General features: G+C 36.7%; 1 protein-coding gene across 1 annotated transcript in view; it reads right to left on the bottom strand.

Annotated features, from left to right (window-relative positions):
- Window positions 1–2,859: 2,859 nt before the first annotated feature.
- The window catches only part of LOC149284445 (cytosolic phospholipase A2), a 52,478-nt gene continuing 41,563 nt past the window's right edge, over window positions 2,860–13,774 (bottom strand). The window contains exons 15-17 of the mRNA XM_089496725.1: window positions 11,606–11,801; window positions 8,914–9,071; window positions 2,860–2,973 (exon numbers count right to left, since the gene is read on the bottom strand). Coding sequence (XP_089352851.1) covers window positions 2,860–2,973; window positions 8,914–9,071; window positions 11,606–11,801 — 468 coding nt within the window. The remainder of the gene's footprint in view (window positions 2,974–8,913; window positions 9,072–11,605; window positions 11,802–13,774) is intronic.

The raw sequence follows: 13,774 nt of genomic DNA, 5'->3' as shown, positions 1-13,774 counted from the left end.
TTAAAAAAACAACCAGGCCAAACACAATTAATTACATTTGCAAAACTACCATTTTACAGCACATCACAGATATATTCCTTGGTCTTACCCATTGTGATGAATGACTAATGACCTGGAAGAGGACGTGTGTCTTCATTGTCTCAACGGACTGCAAAGAGGACGGTTCGAGTTGCCAAAAAATCTCCAAGCATCACAGATGGAGAATTGCACAAGTTAGCTGCATCTTGGGATCAGAAAGTCTCCAATACTACAGTCCAATGTCACATTTTTGCAACCTTGTTTGCTCATATTTATCCAGGGTGCCAATATTAGTGTGGCATCACTGGCATAAAAAAAAATAATTTGAGAAATCCCTAGAGGGAGCCCTATCCACTGACAACAGTGCAATAAATAAATAGAAAAAAGCCCTTACATCCTATTGACCTAGCTCTACATTTAAAAAGTATAACTCACTGCCCGTTTACTGCCCCCAGACACATTAAGCCATAACTATTAAAATTACTACCTTATAGGTACTATGTAAGGGATGATATGGCAAACTAGAACATAAACAATACGTAAGTGGGGTATGTCTGTAATCAGGGGATGTTGCCGAACATAAATCTGGCCACAGTGTCAGCTGAAATGTAGAATTGCAAAAAAACCCCAAAAAAACGTTTGTTTGTTTTTTTAAATACTAGCAAAAAGTGATTACTTTGTACATGTTTCTATGGTTTCCAATGAAAGCCCTATTTGTTCTGAAAAAAGGATGTGTAACTTGTGTGGCTACATCGAACACGGAAATGAAGAACCTTAATGAAACACACATATGGTAAAAATATAAAAAAGTAAAACTATATTGTTTCACTTCATGACAGGACGAAATACAAAAAAAAAAAAAAATCCTCAATAAGATTTCTGAAGCTTTTCGTCCATTTTCCTGCGCTTAAGTCCATCAGAAATGATTTTTTTGTTGTATTTTTGTCCTATGTTATTATGTAAAACAATGTAATTTTACTTTTTCATATTTAGTATTAAAAGTTAAGTTTGCAGATCGGCTCTTTCTTACTATGCAAATACTTTTTTTTCATTGTTTTCCTCGATAATACTTGATTCTTTGTCTGACCCAGACACTTTGCTAAACATTTTCTTCGTGGATATAACTCTATTGGTCCACCGGGCGACAGAGTCACTAACGCTATTATGGTAGTCGAAGGTAAACAAGATATAGAATCACCATGTAGATTTCAGGACCTCAGAAGACACTCCAGATCTGAAGACCCAATAAAAGGTATTTACTTTTGACTAAAAAGTCCAGAAGCAGGACATGAAGTAAAAATTTATAATTTCAGTGTTCACACTTGTTAAAATGTATAAATTTTTCTTTTTTTTTTAAATTATTCTTTATTAAATTTTCCTTCTTTTATAAGACATAAAACAAAAAAAAAAAACAATTAGACTTAAACACATAAACAATCATATTCTTTCTATGACATACATAGACATGAAGGTAATTAATACATTATCTTTATACCCCTTACATCTGTAGTATACTTAGTAAGAATATTTGAAGATACATATCTTCAAATAATAATTTAACAGATTCGCATCATTTACCTTCTACATACGAAATTTACACAATGCCCTATATAGCTATCCATATGAGACCATAGAGTTCCGGGAGTATCTAACTTCGAAAGCTTAATATTATAGTAGGGTTAAACATTAGGAGTATTCCCCTCTAAGAGATAGAGTAATTCGTTTGGTTCCATCCAGCCCAAATTTTAATATAGAAATCTAAGTTATTCCGGTAGAAATATTTTTCGGATATTGATTGAACTTTTATTTGATTGGAAATTTCTTTCCATGGAGGGATTTCTTGTTGTTTCCAAAAGCGAGTGATACAGATTTTACATGCCAATAATATATTAACTAATAATATTTTATTGTATTTCGAAATTTGAGGTATATCTAAATGAAACAAGAAAATCTGTGGAGTAAGAATTATATTAATCCCAGTAGCTAAACAAAATAAAGAAATTACTTTTTCCTTAATTGGTTGCAGATAGTCGCATTCCCACCATATATGAAAGTGATTTCCAGTTGTTCTATAACATCGCCAACACAGATCAGTCGTATTATTAGATATTTTATTGAGTCTGGATGGAACCATATACCAACGATGCAGCAACTTATAATACTGCTCGTGAAGATTTAAGCAGTGAACTGCTTTCCTAGTATGTTGCCAAGCTTTGTGCCAGTTTTGTATTGGAAACTCTTTCTGTAAATCTCTTTCCCACAGTAAGATTGTTTTAACTTTATCGCAGGATGAAGACGAATTTACTAATAATTTTAATATTTTGGATATCATATTTGTTTGAGGTGGTTTCAGAAAAAAGTCATCCCATTTATCTCGTTTTCTTAATAAATTTTTTAACAAAAAGTTTTTTATACGCAGATATGAAAATAGTTCTCTATTTGAAATATTATATCTAAATTGTATATCCAAGAATGGTATCACTTTTTGGTCCTCCATAATGTCACCAATATTGGAGATTCCACAGCGAAAATGTATAAATTTTTCTTGATTGAAGATTAAACCAATTTGCTTGTGAGAAAAATTTAAAACCCATTTTATTTAAAGTAAAATGTTAGTCATGTATATTACACAAAAGAAACAAATAATAACTGTAATAGTCATAAAATTGATGTACTTTAATACATAAACATTTAAAGCCTCAATATAAAAAGGAATGTAACATTTTGTGATACTGATAAATAAAAGGTATACCCCCCTGCCTATGCACATTTTATGCTACAACAATTACCAGTATGTACGTAGACATCTAAACTAAAAACCTAGAAAACGCAGTTTTTGTGTTAGTGGTTCTTATTAAAGAATTTCCGGGCTTCAATATCATTAAGTGACACCGAACACCGGGACGGGTGGGTTCTTCTGTATTCCATGCTGTCCACAATTGCTTGCTTTATTTTCTAAAACAAGATGAAACATTAAATAATTATTAATTTAGTATACAGTCCATTATGAAATTCAACAGGATTGATATGGATCTGAACATTATGTACTGCTATCTTAGTATTAATGACTTGTCATGTTTATTACTCACAAAGAAAAAAATATATACCGTATTTGCTCCCCCAAATTCTGAATATTAATTTAGGAAAAAAAGAAAAAGGGTGAATATAAGACAACCAGTAACTGTTAGTTTACATGAATTATTTTTTTTAAATAAAAGCTATGATTGAGAAAAATATTTTGTTTTTATTTCCTTTTATTTTCCAACCTGCCCCCCCTAGTTATGCACATCTACCCCCAAGATTGCCACTCTGCCCCAGAAATGCCTTATTCCCCCTTATATGCCACTGTGCCCCATGATATGCCTTTAACCCTCTAAATGCCACTGTGCCCCATGATATGCCTTTTGACCCCCTATGTGCCACTCTCCCTCCAGAAATGCCTTATACCCCTATATGCTACTCTGGCATTTAGGGCGTCAAAAGGCATATTATGGGGCAAAGTGGCATATAGGGAGGTATAAGGCATTTCAGGAGGCAGATGGCGTATAGAGGGTTAAAAGGCATTTCTGGACGCAGAATGTCATTAAGGGGGTTAAAATGCATTTAATAGAGCACTCTGCCTACAGAAATGCCTTATTCCCCCATTTAACACCCCCCAAAGAAAAAAACAACTTACCGGTGCTTCTGACTATTTGAGGTCTGATTATAAGATGACACCGATTATAAGCATTTTCTCTGGAAATAACCTTGTCTTATAATCGAGCAAATACGGTAATTTATATTGAACCCAATTGTTTACATCATTCAATGTTCAGAGTATATAACTAAAGGACTAGTCTAATTAAAAAAAGAACCAAGACTCAGGAAGGTACCAAGCCACATTTCGACTTTTTTTTTCAGTAATTGTTTCACGTGCATATTTTACATCACCATTTGTAGCTTGTGCTCAATCAGGGCAAGATGAAACCTAACCTTAAATAAGACCATAAGACTTTATTTCATCATTAATTTCATCATCACTAATATATAATTTGAATCACACAGACTACCAATGTCATGCCTGAGGTCTAAACTTTAATTAAAAACTGTACACTCAAATATTGCATTATAGAAGATTTGCCACCCGATTTTCTAATAGAATTACTTGAGAATATAAAGCTAGAGCTTTGGTAAAAAAAAAATATTTTCCAGAATATAAGCTAAGTAAAAGTTAAGATCTGTTCAAACTGCTAGTGGTAAAACCATAGTGAGTTACTCACTTTTAGAAGCCCTAGTTTATATTTTCTTAAATATTGTGCAATTTGAAAGTCTTCATGAAAACCTCAGAATGGTGATCAAATATTCAGTCTATGTTACACAGATCCTCTTAATAAAAAGGTTGGTGGAATTTACAGTGGAAAGTAGCCAACTCCGTCATGACAGATGGGATGAACTATGAATCAATCTAAGAACATTTCCTTTTTTTACAATAATCTTCAAATATTTAGAGAAAATGTCACTAAAGCTATTATGGTAGTAGGTTGCAGTTAGAAAAAAATCTTTGTTGTCAGAAACATTCAAATTTTCATATGTGTTTTAGGTGAAAGAATGCTGCTGGTTTATGTACAATTTTGTGTGAATATCCCAGATCTGCTATAACATGAAAGCATCTAAAAGAGTTGACTATAAAAACATATAAACATGATAATGCCCTATTAAACGTTCACAGTAGTACAAAGATCAATCTACTGACATATGACAAACTAGATAATAAAGCTCACTGTAACGCAGAAAAAGTGGATGGGATGATAATTCTTATATACCATATTTGCTCGATTTTAAGACGACCCCCAAATCTGAATATTAATTTAGAAAAAACAGAAAAAGCCTGAATATAAGACGACCCTATAGGAAAAAAATGTTATCATTTAGGGCTGCAACTAACGATTATTTTAATAATCGATTAGTTGGCCGATTATTTTGTCGATTAATCGATTAATCGGATAAAAAAATACATTATTTTAAATTGAAGAAAAATTGCAATAAAAAAAACGTACAATTTACACTTTCATCTCTTTATTGCAATGGCCTCTCTCTCTCTCTATTCATCTTCTTATTTTACTGACATAATAATAAAAGCTACAAGAACCCAAACACAGTGCGTCTCAAGCTAGGTTTTAATACAAAGTTATTAGTAAATATTAATTCATATGTTAACTATTTTTCATATTTAATAAAAACTGAGAAAAAAGCCTTGTTTACATTTTTTTATTTACCAAACTGCCCCCAGTTATGCACATCTGACCCCCAGCTTGCCACTCTGCCCCCATATATGCCTTATACCTCTTATATGCCAGATTCCACTGTGCCCCTGATATGCCTTATACTCCTTATATGCCAGTGATATGCAACTGAGCCCCCTGATATACCTTTTACCCCCAGATATGTTTATGCCCCCCTGATATGCCTAATATCCATATGCCTTATACCCCCTATATGCCCTAAAAATTCATAATACCCCCCATACACCACTATAACTCACCCATACACCACTCTGGCTCCTCCCCCTCCCATACACCACTCTGGCTCCTCCCCCTCCCATACACCACTCTGGCTCCTCCCCTCTCTCATACTCCACTCTGCCTCCTCCCCCCTCCCATACACCACTCTGCCTCCTCCCCCGCCCATACATCACTTTGGCTCCTCCCCTACCACACATCACTTTGCCTCCTCCCCCTCCCATATACCACTCTGCCTCCTCCCCTCCCATACATCACTTTGGCTCCTCCCCCCTCCCATACTCCACTCTGCCTCCTCCCATACACCACTCTGGCTCCTCCCCCTCCCATACTCCACTCTGGCTCCTCCCATACTCCACTCTGCCTCCTCCTATACATCACGTTGGCTCCTCCCCCTCCCATACATCACTTTGCCTCCTCCCCCCTCCCATACTCCACTCTGCCTCCTGTGAACCTCCGTTTCTGACAAGACACCAGGGAGCCGGGCAGAGAGGCAGAGTGGCGTATGAGAGGGGGAGGAGCCAGTGTGGTGTATTGGAGGGGGGCTCCCATACACCCCTCTGACTCCTCCCCCCTCCCATACACCGCTCTGCCTCTCTACCCGGCTCCGTTACTGAAGGCACTTTCACTGCAGCTTCATAGAAGCCACAGTGTAAGTGAAGGGCAGTAACGGAGGCTGTCTGTGCGATGCAGACCCTCACCGGCTATCAGAGAGGATGATCCTCTGTCAGCCGGTGGGGGTCTGCATCGCACAGACAGACTCCGTTACTCACCTTCACTTACACTGAGGCTTCTATGAAGCTGCAGGGAAAGTGCCTGTCAGTAACGGTGCCGGGTAGAGAGGCAGAGTGATGTATGGGAGGGGGGAGGAGGCAGATGGGAGGGGGAGAGAGACGGAAGTGAGAGACTAGTGATGGGAAGTTCGGATCATTAAAGTGAATCGGATCATTTCGATTCGTTCACTGAAATGATCCGATTCATGATCCGGATCTTCGGATCACTCAGTGTGTCTGCACGGAGTTACTGTTTTCCAGTAACTCCGTGCAGGCACACTAACGATTGGCCCCGCCCCTTTCATTATGAATCCTCCCCCCTGCCTCCAGTGATGTCAATGAAGGCAGAGAGTCGTTCAAAGATTCGGATCTTACAGGGATCCGAATCTTACAGTGATCCGGATCACTGTAAGATCCGGATCATTGTAAGATCCGGATCATTGTAAGATCCGGATCTTTGAACGACTCTCTGCCTTCATTGGCATTGTAATCATTCAGAGAATGTCACCATACTGTTATAAATAATACATTCATAATCACTGCCCCCAGGATTTACATTCCCCTTTACCTGCAACTGCACCTTAAGCTAACTTTATTAAATTAATTAAATTAACCCTCACCATTAAATTAACCCTAAACACCCCATCAACCATGACTGCCCTAAAATTAACCCTTAACACCCCATCAACCATGACTGCCCCTAAAATTAACCCTTAACACCCTATTAACCATAACTGCCCCCAAATTAACCCTAAACACCCCATTAAGCATAACTGCCCCTAAATTAACACTAAAGACCCCATTAAGCATAACTGCCCCTAAATTATCCTTAAACACCCCATTAAGCATAACTGCCCCTAAATTAACACTAAAGACCCCATTAAGCATAACTGCCCCTAAATTATCCTTAAACACCCCATTAAGCATAACTGCCCCCAAATTAACACTAAAGACCCCATCAACCATACCAATTTATTAGGTAATTTATCTGGAGTACATGCAATTAATTTAGGGGCAGTTATGGTTAATGGAGTATTTAGGGTTAATTTCAGGGGCCGTTGTGGTTAATGGGGTCTTTAGGGTTAATTTCAGGGGCCGTTATGGTTAATGGGATCTTTACGGTTAATTTCAGGGGCAGTTATGGTTGATGGGGTATAAGGGTTAATTTTATGCTGATGATTGAGGGTTAATTTAATTAATTTAATAAAGTTAACTGTAGGTGCAGTTATAGGTAAAGGGGGGCAAACTCAGGGGAATCTAAATCTTGGGGGCAGTGTGAACATTATTAATGTATTTATTTATAAAAGTATGGTATCAGTGATTTTCTCTGAATGATTCGAATCTCTGTAAGATCCGGATCCCTGTAAGATTCGAATCATTCGACTCTTCGGTTCATTCGACTCTTCGGTTCATTCGACTCTTCGGTTCATTCGACTCTTCGGTTCATTCGACTCTTCGGATCATTCGACTCTTTGAACGAATCTCTGACTCTATGAGTCATCGTTCCTGTGAGAATTAATGAGCTGTAACCTGACCCCAGAGTGCTCTGCAGATGACTCACAGCTCTAGGATCAGGTTACAGCTGCATGATGATTCACAGACTGAACCGCTACAAACGAATCGTTCAGTCTAGTGAACCGACTCATCCGGATCACTAAAAAGAACCGGATCAAATGAACGATTCGTTCATGATCCGGACATCACTATGAGAGACCGGCCGACAGTGAGGGGAATCCAGGTCCCCTGCAGCGTTGCGGGGGATCTGGATTCCGGTGTTATAATCCGATCTCTGTTTGAGGTCGGATTATATAAGGAGAGGAGTTTTTCAGAGCATTTGCTCTGAAAAAAACCTCTTTTTATAATCGATAAAAATCGATCCGATTAATCGATGATGAAATTCGTTGACAACGATTTTCATTATCGATTATTATCGATTTTATCGATTAGTTGTTTCAGCCCTATTATCATTATTTTTTTAATAACTCCCAACCTAACACTAACCAACCTATCCGAACCAATTGCTCACCTAACTTCCCACAAATCTTGTACTAATCAGAGCAATAGCAAGTGGGGAATAAAAGATGAAAAAATTATGAGCACCTCAAAGTTTATTACTGTGATCAGCAAGGGATCGGAAGGGTTACTTTTAATAAATTGTATTTCTGGAAAATGCTCTTCCACTGTACCTGCACCTCTGTAACTCACGGTCAGAGAGTGATGCAGAGACAAATGTTTTAAAGCACTGACTTTATCATGTGAGCGTAAGTGATCCCTGTGATTGGTTAATCAGAGATCAGTTGACCTCACAATCACTGATTGGATCCAGAAACTCTGCTACTTTCCCACTTAACTTGAGACTTATGTAGATATTTGAAATTATTATGCGGTTATAAAGCATACCCTCCCTGGAAACATTAAACTTTTGTCTGGACTGAGCCCTAGTTATTAACTGGAAAGAAACATGAAACACACAATAAGCTTGGATTAATAAGAATATCCTTTGCAAAAATAATTTGGTATTGTGATCTTCTTGAGATAATCGTTTCCTAGACAGGAAATAGAACTTTTTTTCAATTTCGCAGACAAATAGAATAAATGAATATATCTTTAAATTGCATACTCACATCAATATTATTTAGGGTGTTGAATTCCATGAGGTCATGGAGCCGTTTAAAAGCCTTTTTTGGATACTGGAAGTTAAATGTCGAATAAGGAGTTTCTGGGTCATCAAAGATGTCAAAGTCTGCAAATTCCTTCTCTTCCTCTGTTTCTCTAGGAACACCTAAAATGAAGCAAGCATCTTAGTTAATAACTACCAATATATAGTGAAAAATGGTCTTCAAGTAAGAATTGAGACATTTCAAATGCTAATGTTTAGATAAAAACAAACAAGGTAGTATTGTAATTGGAGCCTTACAGTACTTAAATGAAAAGTAATTCTCTTGTGATAAAAGATCCCCATTCAGCAGGGTATACTGGCCTGGGTTTACTAGCTCTTTGGAGCATAAACATTGGCAACTTGTTCTACTAGGTTCTACCGTCCCTGAACTGCGTTAGTTACAAGAAACACCTCTTTAATGGGTCTATTTACATTAAGGAAGTTAAGCTGGCACTGCCTTCATTCATGAGGATACATTGTCATTGGTAGGTTTTTAAGAAGAAAAAAACTTGGCCACAATGGTAGGTTCTGGGAGGGCAGCACCCCAACTAGATACAGCACCGTTGCCAAATTAGCTTTCAAATCACTACAAAATCACATTATCATCACTTACTCATACAGCAAAAATATGAAGTACTTTATATAGGATGAACATATGTACAGAAAGACACAGAGAGGTCTATGTGTTATATACTTACTGCAAGTCAGTTTTGCATGAAGTACAGTACATTTTACAAAATGCAAATGAATACAAACTTTCTTCTAAGGGACACTTCTGTCTCATTCTCTCCTGCCTACTCCTTGTAAGGCAGCCCAAATACTTAATATATTGTCTGCACACAAGCAGTAGAGGGTGTTATTTTAAGTTGAGCTCCAACCTTAAAATGATCTTTGATGCTACTGCAAATCAAGTATGGGAGATCGATATGCAACAGAGAATATAAAAATGCACTCCGAACTGCACTAAAAAAACATTCACAGTTCACAAATTAGTTAACATGGCCATATCCAGATCTTTACAACTGCTGGAATAAGATGAAAGCCATTGCTTAGGACTGAAATCCCACACAGTGTGTTGTATTTCATGATGTATTACCCACTTATTATGCCAGAGAACAAATAGATAAGGTCTTAACCACTCCTTACATTATACACTATAATTCATTTCATGGAAAATCCTATACTGGAGTAAAGATGTGTAATTGTGTGTGAGCATGGATGTGTAGTGGTGTGTGTTTGTGAGTGTGTATAAGCATTGATGTGTAAGTGGGGTGAGATGGAGTATATGTTAGCATGAATAAGTGTGTGTAATTTGTGTATATGTGTTTACATATGTGTGCCAGAGTGTATGTTGGAATGGGGAGGGGCAAGGGGCAAAGAAGGCACGGACAAGTTGTTTGGGAGCAAAGAAGGCACAAACCAGCTGTTTGGGGCAAAGATGGCACAAACAGGCTGTTTGGGGGCTAGGGTGGCACTGATAAGCTGCTTTGGGGTGAAAGGCACTCACAAGCTGTTTGGGGCAAAGGTGGCACTGTGGTTTCTAGGTACTTCAGTATCCATTGTTGGTCGCTTGAGGTAGTAGACTTCAAAGTGCATTCCACTGTTCAATACAGTGTGACATACATTCAATTATATATTAATTATCATCAAGGGAAACTAACGATCATTGAAAGGCACACAATATTAGGAGTAAATGTACTTATACGAGTTGCAAGGTATATGTTTTAGGATATATTGACAACATGAAGTATGATGCACTGAAACTGCACATGTAATGATCTAAAACGTAAGGATCCAATTAGCATTACTTAAAAATACAAAAAACAATTGAGCGGTCTTCAATTTATTATAATATAGCAGAAGTTTTGCCTTGTGCGACATTTACAACTACAGAGTCCCCAGACCTTGAGTTTTGCATTGTGCAATAAGTTTTGGTGGACCAGAATTTGTTAAAAGGCTTCATTGTAATCCTTTGATAGGATAAAGCTGCATATATTATATACTTATATATTATATACTTGTAAATGTCTTTATGTGTGATTGCATTTGTAAGGCACGCTTTGAGACTTATTCAATGTCATCAACAAAATGAACCGATGAGCTAACTGCCAAACCTCCAAATTCCATGTTGGGTAGCATCTGCTATATTAGTGTATCTGTTTACGCAAGTACGGATAATATTCATTCACTATCTGTAAAACTATAAGCAGGTAAAACAGAAGCTTGAGACTGAGAAATAGTCAGCATTGTATGTGCAATATACTGTAACATATATATATATATAGTATATGTTTTACAGACTCTGTCAGGTTAATGCTTTCATATCAAAAACATTCATCGTCTGCACTGTTTTTAAAATAATAATGATGTCAGTTTGTTGCGTAAATTGAGATTTGTCAGGCCCAAATGTTCTCTTATTTTCCTTGATGACCAGATTTGTACAGCAAGAATTCTGTTGTCCCTCACCCCTTTTATCTTCACAATAGTGACATTTTCCAAACAATGCCTTATTAAAACACATTGATCCAGAGTCGCTTTTTAAATCTGTGTTTATGAAACCATCTTTTAATGAAAATTTATGGAGCTAAAAAAACTAAACAAAACAAAACAAAACAAAAAAAACATAAGGAAATATATTCTCACTCGACAGAACTTACCTGGGGCTTTAAACTTTCTAAATTCTATATTTGCTAAAACAAAGTGAATGACGGTGGGGCAGTCGATTTCTACAGAAGGGTTCTTAGGTCGAAAAATGTAACATTCTTTCAATCCTTCTCGATCAAAGACGTGTGGGTCTATTTTTGGAAAAGGGAGGTTATTCATCCGTGCCCACTTCTCAGCGAGGAGGAGATCCTTTAACGGAAGCAAAGGTTTAGAATGTTTAAAATTCTTTCAAAAGGTAAGATGTTTTCGTAACAGACATAGATAGCAAACAGATGATTAGGTTTGACGTCACAAGATGGAGGTCAACAAAAGTGCATTTTAAATTTGACAGGAAGTTGCTCACTGAAATCCGTGTCTCTTCTATAAAACAAAAAGGTTAGCACTTGACTGCTGAAATATGCAGATCATAATTTCCACACTATAAGCCTGTAACGGTTATCACAACCGCATACATGATATAAAACATATACAAAGTATACAAAGCGTGTTTCATTACATTGCTTTAAGATTAGGAAGAGTACAGGAAAAGGTAAAAAATAGCATTATTTAATTGCATCATGCAAAAAGGAGAGGATGTCTTGTTTAAACATGTGTCAGGGTAAAAACATGTTATCATTAACTTACCCATATTGTTTAGATAAATATATACAAGCCCATCATATAATGGACTTGGCATGTTGACTTGTCAGTGTTTAAATCAACATAAAAAAAATCAAAAATGTATTCCCCTGCAATATAAGAAGGTACCACAGGTAGAAAATGTTTCTTCTACCCTGCCTCCTCAGTAAACATCTTAGAACCATCAATTATTACAATGGTAAGTATAAAGAAACATTGACATAACACTGATTGATTTATTTGCTTTCTGTTATTTATGCAACTGGCTTTCTTTTTACATCCACTGGAAAAAGTAAATGTGTTGAACGAAAGGATTTACTATTTATCAAACAGTAAGTGAAGAACCAGACAATTAATTGGATTACTCATATGAAACCATTCTGCATACCTTCCTTAAAATAGCAAGAACAGCTCATCATCAAAATCAAGAGTAAGGATAAGATTAATTTTATTCCATGTAAACAAATCCGGTAAACATTCCTGAGCCGGAACAGCTGGTGAGCAGGACTGCACAAGCACGGCTCATTTGGAAAGGAAAATTTATATTTTTGTGATTTGAGGGTAATCTCCGTCTAAGATATCTTCCAAATATTGTTTTAAAAGAAGAAGCCCAGATGTTTATCCATTAAAGGTTTTTTTTTTTGGCACAGGGTATATTTGGTCCAGGGCAATGGACACTGGATCAGAGATAGGTAAGGACCATGTGTTGAGAACAGTGGCGACTCTAGAAACAATATATAGGGGGGGCACACAAGATACCACAGTGAAACTGGGGGGGCATTAATAATTTCCACCATTAAATCATACCACTGAAAAAACACACACACACACACATATATATATATATATATATATATTGCCAAAAGTAATGTGCTATGGAATGATACTTTTGTTATTGGACAATACAATACTTGATCATTCAACATGGGAAGCCTGAAGCCACAATTTAGTACGACTAATCCTTGAAATCCTTTTAACAACACAATAACTTGACTTTTCCACTAAATGATTTCAGGGCCTAATAGTCCCTGCTGCCGATATATATATAAATATATATATAAATATTAGACCCTCCTGCCGATAGCAGGCATAGATCAACACATTAACACACAAACCCATCTTTGCATGTATAGATCAATTGAAATTCACTTGTGATCTCAGCACTGAAGGTATATATGAAATAAACAGAATACAAATCCTGTATTTGCAGGTATACAATAATAATATATGAAATGTAGCATTGCAGGTATAGATCAAATCAATACATGGAAACATTATTGCAGGTATTAATCAACTGAACAAGACATACAAACCCTGTATTTGCAGGTATACATAAATAATGTATGGAAACATAGCATAGGATGTTATCATTAACTTACCCATATTGTTTAGATAAAACAATATGGATCTACAGAAGAACACACAAACCAAGCTTTGCAGGTACAGATCAATTGGAATTCACATAAAAACACGGCATTAAAGGTATATTTAAAACCCCTAAATTACAGGCATAGATCACAGGTTGCACACCCCAACCACGCTGC

This window comes from Sceloporus occidentalis, unplaced genomic scaffold (assembly GCF_023333645.1).
Source record: "Sceloporus occidentalis isolate IW3139 unplaced genomic scaffold, rSceOcc1.0.p SCAF_93, whole genome shotgun sequence".
Taxonomy (NCBI): Eukaryota; Metazoa; Chordata; class Lepidosauria; order Squamata; family Phrynosomatidae; genus Sceloporus; species Sceloporus occidentalis.
This window is presented reverse-complemented; position numbering and strand designations above follow the sequence as displayed.